Source organism: Geotrypetes seraphini, chromosome 10, assembly GCF_902459505.1.
Source record: "Geotrypetes seraphini chromosome 10, aGeoSer1.1, whole genome shotgun sequence".
Classification (NCBI taxonomy): domain Eukaryota; kingdom Metazoa; phylum Chordata; class Amphibia; order Gymnophiona; family Dermophiidae; genus Geotrypetes; species Geotrypetes seraphini.
The window spans coordinates 15,217,901-15,235,828 of record NC_047093.1 but is presented as its reverse complement, the minus strand read 5'-3'; the positions used below and the strand labels follow the sequence as shown (position 1 = coordinate 15,235,828).

General features: G+C 44.1%; 1 protein-coding gene across 3 annotated transcripts in view; it reads left to right on the top strand.

The window, feature by feature from the left end:
- The window catches only part of AXIN2 (axin 2), a 57,684-nt gene extending 45,936 nt beyond the window's left edge, over positions 1-11,748 (top strand). For 2 of the 3 annotated variants that reach the window (XM_033961922.1, XM_033961924.1), the window contains exon 11: positions 11,201-11,748. In XM_033961922.1, coding sequence (XP_033817813.1) covers positions 11,201-11,327 — 127 coding nt within the window. In that variant the 3' untranslated portion in view covers positions 11,328-11,748. The remainder of the gene's footprint in view (positions 1-11,200) is intronic. The other variant, XM_033961923.1, reaches the window with a different exon arrangement.
- Positions 11,749-17,928: the final 6,180 nt, after the last annotated feature.

The window sequence follows — 17,928 nt, the reverse complement described above, 5'->3', positions numbered from 1 at the left end:
GCATGCTAAGGCAGTGCGCGCAAATCTCTCTCGTGCATATTCATTGTGAATCTCCTGAAAACCGACCTGCCTGCGGACCTCGAGGACCAGAATTTGAGTAGCCCTGATGCAAGAGTGTGAATCAGTGGCTTCTGGGAACATTCACCACAGTTTGTCCTGAATGGGCACCGATGTGGCTACCTCTAAGGGCTCTGTTTCATCTGCGGTTTCACTGTTGCGGCTGGACTTTGAGTAGAGTTTCAGGTGGACCTTCGGAGGCGGCGGGGCTGTCCTTGCCAGTCACAGGCAATGGGAAGGCTGCAACCAGTCAGTTTTTGGGTCACATCTGGCCTTCATTTCTCTTTAAGGCACACAATAAGCAGACCTTTGAAGCCTCTATCTTTCATTTAGTGCTCAATTGACAGACTTTTGGATTCTTTACTAATTGCATCAGTCTACGGCCCGGGTACTCCGAGCTTCTTTCGCTTACTTTTAGCTTTGCAAATTTCTCTGCGGAGAATGTCCTGCCCACTGGATAGGTCTTACCTGCAGCCATTCAGTTGTTCAAATTGTAACTTGCTTTTTTTTCTCTCTCCCCCCCCCCATCCCCAGCGGTAGAGGTTATACACACACATATGTGTGCATACACGCATGCACCGTGCCTGCCCAAACATATTGATACCAGATGCTGTCGAAAGCAGCTCTTGCCACTTAAAACATGTTTCAGTGGAAAACTCTGTTTGTGCGAGTGCAGCTCGATTGAAGAGGCTGTGGGGGAGGATCTTGTCTTTCCTTTCTGAGGAAAATAAGGTTGTAATTATATTAAAGGTCACTGTGTGTGTTGGGGTTTTTTTTTTTTTCTTTTTTCCTCCCTCAAAGATGTAGAAAGCTCCAACAAAACCTAGATGCCAACAGAGACAACACTCAGGAAGGAAGTAACTGGTGAAGGAGGTCTCTGTAAACTATTGGGTGGGGACTGGCAGATCGGCAGTTCAGAGAGTTTCCCTCCCCCCCCACTCCCTCTTCTGCATCCCAGTGTGCTGTGGTTGTGGTATGTCTTGGCCTGCAAACCCTGAAAGCGTTAGGATGGGACTTGGGGGGGGGAGGGGGCGGGGAAGCAGGCCTGGACCAAAATCGCCCGACGGCCTGAGCCTGCTGAAACTGAACAGCACGGGCTAGAACCGTATTAGAGTGGACGTGCAAAAGTGGGGGAATGGACCCAGCTCTGGGGGAGGACTTGACATTGGGGTTCTTCACCTTTTCAATAAAGATATTTATATCCGATTATAATAATAATAATAATAACTTTATTTTTTTCTATACCGCCAACACCCAGAGTTCTAGGCGGTTCACAAAACAAGAAAACTGAACAATTCAGTGATGAAATACAAAACATGAGAAGCAACGATTAAAATATACAGTTTTATACTATTACTAATCTTTAATCCCGTTAATGGGTGCTAGAAGAGATGTGTGTGTCTGCCTTTCTTTCTCTCTCCTTGGCCGCTGTCTGCCTGTCTGTCTTTCTGCCTGTCTCTCAAAGACCATCTTTGAGCGAGATTGGTGGTGAAGGTGAAGCATTTCCCTAGGGCTATAATGCAGAGAAAAAAAACTTTTTTTAAAGAAAAATTACTCGCTGAAGTTTAAGGCTCTGCATCAAAAATGTGTTGAGTGCTATATTCTAATAATTTACCCCTTCCCACATCCCCTCCTTTTAGGGACCCTTTTACTTAAAGGGTGTTAAGCCCTAACGCCCACTTAGCGTAAGAAGAAGCTACTGCATGCATTAACTATTTAAAAAAAATAAAAATTATTATTTAAAGATGGGGCATGTCATGAGTGGAGAGTGAGTGATTCCATGTTATCCATCTAGATCACTGGTCTCCAACTTAAACCCTTTGCAGGGCCACATTTTGGATTTGTAGGTACTTGGAGGGCCTCGGCAAAAAATAGTTAATGTCTTATTAAAGAAATGACAATTTTGCATGAGGTAAAACTCTTTCTAGTTTTGGCTAAGTCTTAATAATAAAATTGTCATTTATAGCTAAAGAGACATTTGGTCAAGAAACTCTTTTATTTTACTTTTGTGATTAGGATAAACATACCCAGGGCCTCAAAATAAGACCTGGCGGGCTGCGAGTTTGAGACCACTGAATTAAGGGGAACAGCTAATCTACTGGCTGGGTGGGAGGACAAAGGGGAGAACAGGACAATCAAGCCATTGTGACATCACTGATGAGGCTGGCTCTTATTGGTAGAATGAGGCATTATGACATCACAATCTCAGCTCTGCTTCCCAAAGACAAACAGGATGTCATGGATACAGTTAAGCCAGTGGTCTCCAACTCCAACCCTTTGCAGGGCCACATTTGGGATTTGTGGGTACTTGGAGGGCCTCAGAAAAAAATAGTTAATGTCTTATTAAAGAAATGACAATTTTGCATGAGGTAAAACTCTTTCTAGTTTTGGCTAAGTCTTAATAATAATATTGTCATTTATAGCTAAAGAGACATTTGGTCAAGAAACTCTTTTATTTTACTTTTGGGATTAGGATAAACATACCCAGGGCCTCAAAATAGGACCTGGCGGGCCGCGAGTTTGAGACCACGGAGATAGAGCAAGTTTATCAAGTGTTTATATACCGCCTATCAAGGTTTATCTAAGCGTTTTTTATAATCGGGTACTCGAGCAGTTTCCCTATCTGTCCCTATCTAACGTACCTGGGGCTATGGAGGACAGAGTGACTTGCCCAGGGTCACAAGAAGCAGTGCAGGGTTTGAACCCACAACCCCAGGGTGCTGAGGCTCTTGCGCCAACCACTACACTATGCAGTGTGTCGCAAGCTTTTTAAGCTGTGGCACACTAATTCTTGGGGCTGCGGATGTCCTCCAGCAGCGGCCCTGAACCTCCTATTACCGCCAGTGGGGGGAAGGGGGGGGTGCTGCAGAAGAAGAGGCGAGGAGAAGGAGCTGGGGCGCAGGAGCCGGCTGACTACAGGACGTGCTTCTCGCCGCGAGAGGCACGTCCTGTGAGCAGTCAGCCGGCGCATCTCCTTTTTGCCGGTTTCTCACGGCACACCGGAAATCTGCCGGGGCACCCGGTTTGCGATAACGCTGAACTGGATCATTCGTATTGGCGCGCGCTAACTGGATAACGCAGTAAGGCCCCGATTCAATAAAGACCATCTAAAGATAGGCTCCGATATCGGAGCCTAACAGCTCGTAGCTCACAGAGAGGTGCGTAACTCGAAAACACACCCATGATCCGCCTCCCCCCCCACTACGCCCTCTTTTAGGGTGCTTTAGGTTAGGCGCCTACTTTTCATAGACTCACGTTTTTCGGGTTAGGCGCCTGGCTTTTAATAGAGTGCAATTAAAACCAATTGTGAGGTGTTTGAGTGCCAATATCGGCACTGATTAAGCCTATTAAGTAAAGATCTAGAACAATTGCTTACGCCTACTACTTATGGGGAATTCAGGAAACGCCTAAAAACATATCTGTTCCTGAAATATCTAGGCAGCTGACCCGTACGACTCTTTCTCCTCAATAACTGATCCCTTGAGCTGTGTTAATCGCTAGCTTTCACCTCTCTGTTAAGTTCAATCAATTTGTACCATCTTTTAATCTTTGTAAACCGCATAGAACTTCACGGTCCTGCGGTATATAAACTGTTTATTATTATTTTTAAGTTAGGCGCCGATAACCGGTGGCAAACTGTAGGAGGACTTTATAGAATCAGTGCCTAAGCGCATAATTTTAACGCCGCGGAAAATCTGGACTTGGGCATGTGGGAAAGTACCACGTTAGAATATGCTAGACCCAGATTGCACCACACCTTACTCGAAGGACTCTTAATTATACGACTGTTCCAATAAACTAGTCCTAAGTCGTAAAGTAAGTCTCCCGGGTTTTTATTATTTTTGATTGTATTTTGAATATTACACTAAAGCACGGACTTTGCCAGGCTTGTTCCACCTGGAGTGGACGAGTGACCTAGTGGCTAGAACCACTGCCTCAGCACCCTGAGGTCACGGGTTTGATTCCTGTGTTGCGCCTTGTGACCCTGTGTAGGTCAGTTAACACTTTGTTGCCCCAGGTACCGTCAGATAGAGGACCTGGATGTAAAAAAAAAAAAATCATCTTGATGGCCTTGCAAGGGGCTGAATATAAGGACCTCATAAACCTAACCTCTGTCCCAGCAAGAGCTATTTTTCTGGCTCTTGGGAGGCTTGGTCAATTCTCGTGGCACGTACAACAGGATTCCTGCTTCCCCACCCCAATTTGGCTTTGTATAAGGTTGAGCCAGACAATGCCAGAAGTTTGGATTGGTGTTGTGGTTTCAAGTCTCTTGAGACTTCCAGGCTTGCTGAGAGCTTTGTCGGGGTGGGGAAGCTGGAATCCCGCTGCTTGTTCTACGGCTGAAGCCAGGTGGGGGGAACGTAGGGAGAGGTGAGACATGATCGAAACATTTAAGTATCTCACGGGACGTGTCAAAGTGGAAGATGATATTTTCTTTCTCAAGGGACCCTCGGCCACAAGAGGGCACCCGCTCAAACTCGGGGGCGGAAAATTTAATGGCGACACCAGAAAGTATTTCTTCACAGAGAGAGTGGTTGATCATTGGAACAAGCTTCCAGTGCAGGTGATCGAGGCAGACAGCGTGCCAGACTTTAAGAAGAAATGGGATACCCATGTGGGATCCCTACGAGGGTCAAGATAAGGAAATTGGGTCATTAGGGCATAGACAGGGGGTGGGTAAGCAGAGTGGGCAGACTTGATGGGCTGTAGCCCTTTTCTGCCGTCATCTTCTATGTTTCTATATATGAAAGAGAGAGAGACTAGATGAAGGCTGGGGAGGGGGAGGTAAGATAGAGAGGGAGGGTAAAAGCTGGGGAAGGGATAACACGTCAAGTTTCAAGTTTATTAAATAATTTGTTATCCCGCATTTTTATATTACAAAGTGGCTTTACAATAAATAAAAAAACAGAAAACAGGGTAGTACAGACCCACATTAAAATGAGTAACTAATTTTTATCCAATAAAAACATCTACAAAGTCTCACAAATCAAACTTGCACGAGAGGAAAAAGGGGAGAACTATAAGAAGCAGAAAGAAAAGAACAGTTAAGGAAAAAACGGAACGGAAGCGGTAAAAATTTAAACTGTATTGCTATAATTGTCACAGAAGCGGGACTAGAAATCAATTTAAATGGCCTTAAAAGGACAGTCATAGACATCATTGTATTTTGACACGGCTAAAATATGATGGGGCATATCTTGGATCTGTCAATGTTGCACAATATAAAATGTGGTCCCCCCCCTTCCACCTAATAGAAAAAGGTTGGACAAGCCTGGACCATACTAATAGTTGACATAGTCACGTGATATGTAGCCTGCGCTGTTTCCTGCGTTTAACCGCATAGTGGAAAATAGTCTTGGACGACTCCTGGCCGTTAATGCACCGTAACTTAATGCAGCGCAACGGTTAACAACATAGCAGATCACTTTTCGCCATCCTGTCTCTCATGCACTTAACGTGCTTATTAACTGCGTGCGCAGATGCTGGGCGCACCCCAAACGTAATGCAGAAGCCTTGCTGTTGCTGAGCTGTAATTTGGGGCAAATACAATGCAGAAAATTCAAGACTTTCAGGTAGCTTTGTAAAAAGGTGCCTGGATTTTTCTTAAAAACATTAACTTCAAGCAAATAGAATACGGCAAAATTGTAGAATGTAATATATCCAGTCCAATCTTATAAGTATGAAAATGTAATATGTCTGGATAATGAACTTATTGTTGTTTTTCAAAGCGACGCCTCAGCCCCACCACTCCACCGCATATATTATTTCATACCGCGGGAAGCATATTGTGGTGCCTCATCATTGGCTGTCGATTTATGAAAAATATGTGTTTAATTTTTAAAATTTTCTTTTTATATACTTGTTTGTGTAAGTTCTTTAGAAATGAATATTTAAAAACAGTTTAAACTTATTTCCCATCATCTTATAAGCTTTAAAAGTAGATAGTACTTATCCTCAGCCAAAAACCCAGGGAGTCTCAGACCCGACATGTTTCACACGTACTGGTGTTTTTTCAAGGGTCTCCCTGAAAGATGAACAGAAGAGCTGTTACATACAGTAATGTCCCGCCCTTCATAAATTTATATTCTTTGTATCCAAAAATATTTCAAAGCGTGCTTACCAAGGGTGCCGCTGTCATCCGACTCCTATCGTTTGTGAGAAAAAGATGGCGGCGGCGTCCTCCGGTCCCGATTTAAATACTCCCTTTAAAAGAAAACTCCGCCCCCTGCGATTGATTGGTCCTGGCTAGAATTACAGTGTCCCCCATTCAATCTCGCTGTTAAGTCCACGCGGTTCAACAGTGTCCAGCATAAAAATGAATCTTTGTTCACTTTCGTTTAATTTAATCGGATCTCCCTCTCCAGCCCACCCTGTCACTTTTTTTATATATGTCGCTTTGAAAAACAACAATAAGTTCATTATCCAGACATATTACATTTTCATACTTAATGGATTTTTCTTAAGGCAGCACTTTAGATCTCTGAAAATAGCGAGCAGCTGTGAGCACTAGGGTACTTTTAAAAGAAAGGGCGCCAAAAGTTAGATGCAAAAAAAATGGAGCGCTAAGCAGGTGTTCTATAAAGGCAAATTTTTTCCAGCAGTGGACAATCCAGGTCACAAGTTCTTGGCAGAGACCCAAAGAGTAGCAACGTTCCAGAATCTCTTAAGAATAAGCAAGATTCTAGAACCCCAAATTTTTAGCAACGTTTCAGAATCTCAGAGTAAGCAAGATTCCAGAATCCCAAATTGTAGCAACACTCCATGCTACCAATCCAGGGAAAGTAGTGGCTTCCCCCATGCCTGTCTCAATAGCAGACCATGGACTTTTCCTCCAGGAACTTTTTTTTTTCAAACCCAGCTACGTGAACCGCTGTTACCAAATCCTCTGGCAACGCGTTCCAGAGCTTAACTATTCTCTGTAGGGAAAAAAAAATGTTTCCTCCTATTGGTTTCAAAAGTATTTCCCTGTAACTTTGTGTGTCCCCTGGTCTTTGTAATTTTTGATGGCGTAAAAACTCCATCCAAGGTTCTCCTTATGTGTCTTGTTTGGTGGGTGGCCTATAACAGTTCCCCTGTGATCCCTGTGTCTCACCCACTGCTTGCCCCATTTTTCTTCTCTCAGTGTTATTCGGGCACAGAAGAACCAAATCAAACTTTTTGGGGTTTGAAACTGAATTCTTATTTTGTTAGAAAGGTAGAATGTAAACTGCCTTCTACACCAGGCCCAGACAGTTCAGTCACGTTTCGCAGACTTCAGAACTGAATTTGCTGATACGGTGCCTTTTAAGCCCCCCCCCGCCTCCCCAAATTCACTAACTTCTGACACGATAATTTGGTTAGGGAGGAAGAGGGGTACTGCTTCCTCCTTCTGAATTCTTCCTGCCCAAATTATGTGATCTTTAACCCTAGGGATCCTTTTGTTGACTGGAAATTACAAAAAAATGGTGGTGGGGGGGGCTTTTAATCTTAGTAGATGGGGATTTGAGGAGCTGGCAGTGGGGATGGTAGAAGTGCTTTTAAGTCACTAAGCAGCAACGAGGAGGTGTGTGTGGGGGAGAGGCAGACGCGCAGGCACCCGAAATGCTAACCTTCTGAATGGAAGCCCTTCATTTGGTCATATGCAATTAAGCAGTCTTAGAAGGCCGAAAGCTTGAGAGGGATGAAAGGAACCTTTAATCAAGAAGCGGAACGGTCTAATTCAGGATAATGGTGAGGTCCTTGCTGTTTGACACAGTGGGGGTGGGGGCTTTGGTGCCGTCTCTTCGTGATCTGCTGACCCCAGAGCCCGAGAAAGGTCAACCGGTTGCATCTTGCATTCCTTTCGCTGTCAGTTGGTTGCACACTAAACCCTGTTTTTTGGTTGTTTTTTTTTTTTTTTTTGCTCGCTTCCTACTGGTCAAAGGGAAAAGGGAAATACAACTGTATCTTTTTGCATTAAATCGTGCATTTTATTTTGCGCTATCAAGATTTTGGCATTGTGCTTGCCTAAGAAATATAATTCTATATTTAGATTGTAGGATTGTGGAGAAGTGTGAAGTTTCAGGTTCGAAAATGTGCCCCAAGCTGCTCGATGCATTTTTCCTCCCCCCCGGGTTTTTTTTTTCTGATAAAATTGAAGTTAGATGCAGTATGTCTCGCAATCAAAATTGTTGACGTTGACCCCAGAAAAAACAGGATGTCTCTTATATTAATGACTAGTCTTTAAGCCCGTTACATTAACGGGTGCTAGAATATATGTCTGTCTGTCTTTCTTTCTTTCTGTCTTTCTCTCTCTCCCGCTGTCTCTCTCTCTCTCTCTCTCCTTGGCTCCCTTTTTCTGTCTGTCTTTCTGTCCCTCTCCCTGCCCCTGTGTCTTTCTTCCTTTCTGTCTGTCTCCCTCCCTCCTGCTGTCTGTCTGTCTGTCATTCTTTCCCTCCATTTCCCTGTGTAGTAGTATTTCCACCCCACTTCCCTGTGGAGCAGCAACAGCTACAGCATTTCCCTCCCCCCCCCCCGACTTCCCTGTGCAGCAGCAGCGGTATTTGTCTTCCCCTCCAGGTCCCTGTGCAGCAGTTGCAGCATTTCCCCCACCCCTTCCCTTCTCTTACCGCGATCTTGCCTGCTCCGTTCGGCCCCTCCCCCGCGTTCTGGCCTGCTGCGATCTGGCTGCTCCATTCGGCTCCTCGCGGCTGGAGTCCTCTTCTTTGTTGGCCCCCCCCTTCCCTTCCTGCGGTCTTGAGCTTCGGTCTGGTCTGGCCTGCTCGCCTTGCCGTATTTTTTTTTTTTAGTTGAAAGACGCGGCGGTGGCTCCTCTCATGATCCCCACCTGCGTCGGAAGTCCGACGCAGGCAGGGATCGTGAGAGGAGCCACCGCTGCGTCTTTCAACTAAAAAATGCAATACGGCAGGGAGCAGGCCAGACCGAAAAACAGAACCGTAAGCCGCGCATGCGCACTCCTACCTGCGGGTCGCTACAGCTCACGGAAAACCAGCGCACGCATAGGAAGTGCGCATGCGCGGCTTATCGTTTTATTATATTAGATGCGGCAAAATGCTAAAAGAATAGTTGCCATTGGTAATTTCTGTTTTTCCGCATTCAAGAGTTTTTTTCTTGGATGCAAATTGATAATGAATAATAAAGATTAATTCAAAGAGAAAATGTTTATAAAGTCTCTGACTTGGCGTTCTTTCTCTCTCTCGCCTTCTGCAGGACAACTAACATATTATTACTGTATTTCCCCATGTATAGGCCGAAGGAAACGCCTATTCTCGTTTTAAAACTCCTAAATAAGCCGCGGCGCTACTGGAGTATCCCGTACCTTTTTAAAATAGCTCCCTCGCTGGACAGCTGCCGACTGCCTCCTCCAACGCCGTGGCCAGCAGTGCAGGGCCGGAGCGATCTTTTCAGCATCCAGCCTGGCCCCGCGCTGCTTCCTCAATCCCGGACGTCAGTTCTCGCGGGACTCGCGAGAACTGACGACAGACGTTGAGGAAGCAGCGCGGGGCCAGGCTGGATGCCGAAAAGATCGCTCCGGCCCTGCACTTCTGTCCGCAACGTTTTCAAAGGTACAAGGGACTCCAGTAGCGTGGTGGCTTATCTACGTTGTCTTTAGATAGGCCGCCCATATAAGGAAGCCGCACCCACTGCATTGGTTTGTAAAACCCATTTATAAGCCGCGACCTATACATGGGGAAATGTGGTAAATGCTTAAGTCAGTTTTTGTTTTTCTTGTTCGCTGTACAGCGATGGCCAAGGACATAAGCACTGGTACCCAGCGATTAGGAATTGGCTCAATTTGCTGTTTTAAGTTTTGAATGGGGGGGGGGGCTGTGATATCAAGTTCGCCCTGAAATGGGAAGTGAGCTTGGAAACTGGACCTTGGGTTTTAAGGTTTAGTCCTATGAGTTCGAGGCTAGGAAAATGGGGCGCGGTATCTGAAATCTGTCCTGGGGCTTTCGGGATACCCCCAATAAGGATCCATAATATAAATTTGCATATGCTGGGCTTCCAGTGTACCCAGATCTATCTAACGCAGGGGTAGGGAACTCCGGTCCTCGAGAGCCATTTTCCAGTCGGGTTTTCAGGATTTCCCAATGAATATGCATGAATCTATTTGCATGCACTGCTTTCAATGCATATTCATTAGGGAAATCCTGAAAACCCGACTGGAATACGGCTCTCGAGGACCGGAGTTCCCTACCCCTGATCTAACACATATTCATTATGAATATCCTGCAATTTTGAGTGGCTCGGAACAGATTTGAGAAGACCTAATGAAGGAATTTGCTTTGGTGACAAATAGAGGACATGTATTTAGAGCACCTCCTATTTCTTTTTGGGATCTGGAAACTGAAATATCTCATTCTGGAGATGGGTGTGCCAGGGAGCAAAATTTGAATTATAGTTGTATACACTAGAGAATGAAACGGTGGCAGTTACCCGTAGCTAGGCGCAGGTAACCCGCCAAAACGGTGGAGGGGGGGAGGGAGAAGTGCTCACTGCGGGCACGGGGACAAGGCCATTCACTGCCCTGTGGAGCGGTGAATGGCCTTGTCCCCGCAGTTAAGGGAGGGAAGGCGCGCGGTCACCTCCCTCCCTACGGCCAAATCTATCTCCCTCCCCTTTACCTTCATGGCGCTTTAGTAAAGAAACTTACTGAAGCCGGCGAAGCCTGCCTACCTGCAGTCGCGTGTGTGTGGGCGGAAGCTTCTCCTCTGACGCAACTTCCGGTTGCGTCGGAGGAGAAGCTTCCGCCCACACTCGCACGACTGCAGGCACAGGCAGGCAGTCTCCGCCGGCTTCAGTAAGTTTCTTTACGAACGCGCTGCGAAGGTAAGGGGGAGGGAGGGAGATTCTTGGGCCGCTGAAGGGCGGTGAGGTGGCGAAAGGAAAGGGTGGATGCTACGGCGATGGGTGGGCGTGGCAGTGACGGGGACAGATTTTTTTTTCCCCATTTCATTCTCTAGTATACACCCATGTTGACAAAAAAAGACCTGCGTTACCAGAGCCTAAATAGAAATCAGCTCTACCTTTCTGATGTTAATAAATTGTTTTCACGTATTGGCTAAAGGACATTTTAAATTTCTTGTATTGGTTTTTGACGGAATTATGTATTTCACTGATCAAACTCCATGTTTTGTTTTTGTTTTTTTGTCGTTTCTAGGTATTACTTCAAAAAAGCCAGTGACGAGTTTGAGTGTGGGGCAATTTTTGAAGAGATCTGGGCCGATGACACCGTTTTGCCCATGTACGAAGGACGGATACTAGGGAAAGTGGAAAGGATTGATTAGTGTAGTGAATAAAAGATGGACGTGGAAGCTAAAGACGATTTGAGGACAAAATGCCTCCTGAAGGAATCTGAACCAATGAAGAAGATGGAGACGGTCCCCAAGAATCCTCGTGGCCTCGAAGGAAAGGCATTCTTCATTGTTCATAGACTACAAAAGATGAGGAAGGCCCTTGAACTATTTATTAAAACTATGACCAATGTCAACTCTTGAAGATGTAGACTTACGTTGAAGAGACTTCGATCCATGGCAGGATTTCCTGGCAATCTGAAATCTGTCTTGCTATGAGCAAAATGAGAGCTATATCCTACTTTTAAAAACCGTAATCATTTTATTGATATTTATTAAACATTCTAGTTCCCTAAAAAAAAGTCCAGTTAATGGACGTGCTGCTTTTTTTTTACAACTTAAGAGGAAAGAGTGCAAGGGTGGGGTGGGGTGGGGTGGGGCAGTTCATGGTCTTAGATTCCCTCATTTCAATGGGTTTGACAACGGAATGTGCCAGATGCTTGTGGCATATACCCTGTTTTTGTTTTTAAGATGTTTTTCCGCCTAGCTGTCCAGTGCTTTTTTTTTTTGTTTGTTTTTTTTTTTTTTTAAATCTGTGCTGCTGTATTTTTATTTTGCATATCATTATTTACTGGTTAACGAGTTGGATGCCTCGATTCAGTAGCAAAGCCTTCTTGCTTTCGGGCCCACATCACAAGCTACCCTGCGTTTCTATATATGGCGTTCGGTTGCGCGCACAAATTTGGATGTATGCCCAATTTGCGCATGCCGGTAATAGGGCGCTAACGGTCAAATTTGGATTGCCGTACGCATCTTGCTAGCCGCTATTGTGTAAAGATTTGCATGCGACACGCAAATTGGAAAGGGGCGTAGGGGTGTTGACTAAAAATGCACGCTCTACTTTAAAAGAGTTCAGGGAATCCGCGCCTAATTTACGCAGGAGGACTTACACCGGGTTTCATGTGGCATAAATCCTCACAAAAATGGCAAAAGTAAAAAGAATGGAATTGTCCAAATTATGCACGTGAGACGCCAAGATTTGCTTTTTAGATCTGAGGAGGCTTCATATCAGATTTTTCCAGATCTTATTGGAATATTAATAGCGTCTACGTTTTACGCAGCAATTAATTTTTTCTGTGATTCTCAAGACTCCTGAGGCAGGCCTGTTGGCCGAAACATGTACATGTCGAGTCATTGAATCATTGATTGGACTATACCGATATTTGAATAATAAAGATTTGCATATTCACAGATAAGTTTGTGGACACTATTTTTTATGCACATCATTCAACTTTGGACAATTCCATTCTTTTGTCATTTTTGCTTGTGATTTTGTTGTTCCCCCTGATTTTTGTGTATAAATCCTCGCGTCCATAGTTGGGGCGTACATCCCAGCGCTGTGGGCCATTCTATAGAATAACGCTCCGAGTCTGGTCCACGCTTAAATGTCTCAACAATGAAAGCAATTACTTCCGTCTTAATATAACAAAGGCAAGCTTTTTGCTCGTCTCTCAAAATGGTTAAGAAGGTGATCGTGTCCGCGGGGAGGGGGAGGGGGGGGGGAGGGAGACTTATGCCCTGAATGGCTATCAGTATGTGGAATTGGTTATCAGTATTTGAATTGAACCTAAGAATTTGGCTAATTTGGTAACTTTTCCTATGAAACAGTCTTAAGGATGTTAACCATTGGGAAATGGCTGTGGTTTATTGTGGGGACGAAGATTACCAGAGCGGTTCAGTATTTTATTGTCGTTGATTTAGGAAGGGGCCGAATTTGTCATAAATTAACATCCCCTTGACCAGTAAAGCATGTTTTAATAATCCATCCTGTCAGAGAGTGAGTGAGTGTGTGTGTATGTTTTAGGGGTTTTTTTTAAAGCATTTTATGCCATTTTGAGCTCCTTTTACGAAGCCGCGTTAGCGGCTTTATCGCTCGTGACTTTTAATCACGCGCTAACCCCCGCACTAGCCGGAAAACTACCGCCTGCTCAAGAGGAGGCGGTAGCGGCTTGCGCGGCCGGCATATTAGCACGCGTTAAACCGCTAACGCGGTTTCGTAAAAGGAGCCCTTTGTGTCCATACCTGTCTCTCTCCGGCCAAGCTTTGTGCAGTGCAATTTTCAACACACATCCCAGATTAGGAAGAAAGGTTGCGAGATAAGCTAGACCAAGTCCCCGTTTCCCATATTTATGCAACTGACAAATTTGAAAGGCAGGTTGAAGCCTAGCGAGCCGAGACAACGCGCTTTTTTTTTTTTTCTTTCTCGACCCATTTCCTTCTGCAAAAAGTGTCCTGCCAGTCCCTACCTCCTTCCCCAAAGACCTTGAATTTCTCCGTTTGGGATTGTGTTTTAAAGTTTCTCTGTGCATTCTCTCTGCTCTGGTGTGCAGGAAGTCTGTATATATTGTAAGAAGCGTATATTGAAAGACGAAGAAAACACGGTCTCCGGTGTTTTAAGTTTTACGAAGTGCAGTACCTGTGCCTGCGTGGTCCTAATTCGCCATGCCTTGCCCTATATTCAGGGTTCCAGCTCTCCCTTGGTTTTTTAAGGGGTTTATGTATAAATATTCTTTATGCCTTTTGTTAAAAGTCTTGTACTTATGACTTGCCATGGCATTTTGTTCTACTTATTACTGTAAATTATACATTATAAAGAGTTTCATTTAAAGAAAATTACTTGGTACAATAATTATTGTAATTAAGAGATGTAGCCTTTATTAAAATTTTATATTTTTCAAATTAATATGTTGTCTGCTCTGTTTTGGGGGGGGGTTTGGGGGAGGGTGTGATAAAAAAAACTGTGGGGTAACTGTGTAACTAAGCGTTACCATTTAGGCGCCTAGATGAAAGCACAATAAGGCCTAGATTCTATAAGAGGCATCTAGATTAGTGGTGCCTAGCTGATTTTCTGTGCGGAACCTAAATACCTCCGTTTAAGAGCGCACCGGTTTGCGAGTGTTTTGCAAGGCGAGCAAAACACTCAGCAAACTTTTGTCTCGCAAACCGAGCACTGCCCCGATAAACAAGCTTTGTTTGCAATGGTGGCCCAGGGGTGAGTACCTGCCTACGGGTGCTGCAGTGCTTCCAAAGTGGTGGCTTCCTTCCCTCAGGGTCCCCATGCGGCTGCCATCCCGCTTCGGCCAATGCCTCTGCCGTCCGTCAGTGCCTCCCGGCTCCCGATCCAAGCCGGCCGCCATCCTGAACGAGCATGCGCGCGGCCTCACTTCTCTCCTAAGTCAGCCGCTGCCCCGACAACACGCTCGCCACATACAAGCACGCAGGACGTCCTGCGTGCTTGTACATGGCGAGCATGTTGTCAGGGCAGCGGCTGACAGAGGAGAGGAGAAGTGAGGCCGCGCGCATGCTCGTTCAGGATGGCGGCCAGCTTGAATAAGAAGCGGGAGGCGCTGGTGGACGGCAGCCGCAGTGAAGGGCAGCCGCACGGGGACCCCGAGGGAAGGAAGCCACCACTTTGGAAGCGCTGCAGTACCCGCAGGCAGGTATTCACCCCTGGGCCACCATTGCGAACTTTGGTTGTGGAACGAATCTTCTGAGTTTGCATTAAGACCTATGGGGAACTTTGCTTTGATAAACGAGCGTTTTGGATTACGAGCATGATCCTGGAACGGATTATGCTCGTAAACCAAGGTACCACTGTCTATATATATTTTTAATTGACTTAAATGGTGTGATTGAGAAACCCAATTTTTAAAAAAAAATGATTAAAATTTCACATGGAAATTATCACAGCACCTACTGGTGCTTACGTGAAGTGGGTGTGGCCAGAGGGGGCGGAGTTTGGGCTTAGAATGGCTTGGGCGTTGGTAGATTTTAGGTGTCGACTTAAATTAGAAAACAACAAGAAAAAAACTGCAGACAGTGTATAAGATGTAGGCTATGTTTATTATACCAGATATTTAATGCGGTTACTAATGTCACCTTTTTACAAACCAGGGGACCCGACATGGTCCGTGTTTCGGAAAACACGCCTTCCTCAGGGGTCCTAATAAATATGAATAAGATACCTAAGAATATACACCAATGGTGTGCATAAGTGACAAAGTAATGACTTATGTAAGATAATGAGGAAATGATCTAAGTGATAACATAAGAATAGCCTAACTGGATCAGACCTTAGGTCCATCTAGCCCAGTATCCCGTCTTTACAGAGGCCAATCCAAGTCACTAGTACCTGGCAAAAACCCAAATAGCAGCAGCGTTCCATGTCACCGATCTAGGACGAGCAGTGGCTTCTCCCATGTGTGTCTCAACAGCAGTTTATGGACTTTTCCTCCAGGAACTTGTCCAAACCTATTTTCAAACCAGCTACATTACCCGCTATTACCACATCCTCTGGCAATGCATTCTAGAACATAACATAAGAATTGCCATCTCCAGATCAGACCCTGGGTCCATCAAGTCTGGCGATCCGCACACGCGGAGGCCCCGCCAGGTATACCCTGGCCTAGTTTTAGTCCCCATATCACTATGCTTATAAGGAGATGTGCATCTAAGTTTACCCTTAAATTCTAGAACGGTGGATTCCGCAATTACCTCTTCTGGGAGAGCATTCCAGGTGTCCACCACTCGCTGCGTGAAACAGAACCTCCTGATATACGTCCTGGACCTGCCCCCCCTCAGCTTCGGTCCATGCCCTCTTGTCTGTGTCATATTGGACTTTGTAAATAACTGTTTTTCCTGCTCTATTTTGCCGATTCAGTATTTTGAAAGTCTCGATCAGATCCCCTCGCAGTCTCCTCTTCCCAAGGGAGAACAAGACCCAGTCTCTTAAGTCGTTCCTCGGAATCCAGGTTCTCCATACCTTTCACTAGCTTTGTTGCTCGTCTCTTTGGGGACATGTAAGTGCTTAAATAAATTAAATAAATGTGAGATTAAATAAATAAAACAAAATGAAGAAAACAAATGTGACAAAGGAATACATGAATAAGAATACAGAAGTGAAAAATGATTGTAAATATAACATAGGAAAGAAAAAATGTATAAAGCCATGGGGCAATAGAGACCAGTGAAAGTGCAACGTGCTTAAAATAAAGGAACCTACCATGGTTGATAAGGTTTAAAACGACCCACAATTAAAATTGGTAATGAATTAAAGTAAGAAATAAAAATATAAGAATAAAACATTCATGCAACGTAAAATGGAAGTATACAAAAAAAGTTAAGGGAACCATATTTATTAAAAATTCATATAATCATCCTTTATTAAAAAGTTCATATGAAAAAATGGTCAGTGCTGCAAAAGCTATCTATGATAAACCAGGTATAAAAGACCTATTGGAGTAAAATAATGTTTTTGTGTTTTTTTTAAATTCTTTATTCATTTTCAAAATTACATTAAATGTATATATATATTCAATCACATTAACAATAAATATATCATTTTACATTCTATCATTTGTACAGTACATACATTTTTATCCCTCCCCCTTCCCACCCCTCCCTACCATATATTCCATAATCATATAAAAAAACATATTAATAAAATATCCCTCACCCTACTCAAATTACTGCTGTAAATGTACAGTCTCCTGCATGTTAAATCTACATTGTTCTTCGCTGTATAAACTCCTTTTACTAAATTATGTACAGTCCTCATTGTATCTTCGCTGTAAATGTACAGTCTCTTACACTGAAAACCGCTCTGAACTGTTTGTGGTACTGCGGTATATAAAATAAAGTTATTATTATTATTATTATTATTAATTGATACATTAAAGGGAAACATTTTCAACTAATCCTTATAAAATTTTGCTAATGGTTTCCACACATCCTGAAATTTCTTGAAATATCCTCTTTGTACTGCAATAAATCTTTCCATTTTATAGATATGGCACAAAGAGTTCCACCAAAAACTGTAATTTAGTCTCCTCCAATCCTTCCAATTATATGTAATTTGCTGAATGGAAACCCCAGTCATTATAAGTAACAATTTATTGTTGTTCGCAGAAATCTGACTTTTTGCTCTCATTTCCATACCAAAAATCACAGTATCATAGGATAATGCCACTGGGTTAGCTAATAAATTATTAATTTGGTCCCAAATTGATTTCCAAAAATTCATAATATATGGGCAATGAAACAATAAATGTTTTATGAGGGCGCCGATGAAAAATTAACCATCATACAGATATAAATATTAAAAAACTTTATAAAAAGAACGGGGATGGCCCTTTACGATACAACGTGGTGACTTCTCAAAACAGACCACTGAGCATACCAAAGGAAGCCAGCCAGGAAACGAACCAATAAGCATAGCAAAAAGTTTACTCAACCTTTACAAATGGGAGATAAGTAAAACTGAACAGAATAAAAGTCAGATTAAATTAGGCCAGGAAGGCTGTAGCCCAGGGGTGTCCAACCTGCGGCCCCTGACGTATTTTGTGTGGCCCCAGTCGAGGGCGATGCAGTGTTTTCCTCTTCTGCCCCCGGGTATGTGCCGTTTATAGAATCGGTGCCTAAGAGTCAGATTCTAAATATTGCACTAAAAAAATGAGCGCCGGGAAAGATTGGCGTGATTATAGAGACGTGGCAGAGCAAATCAGGGCAGTAGAAGGGCCCGAAGGAGCGTGTGAAG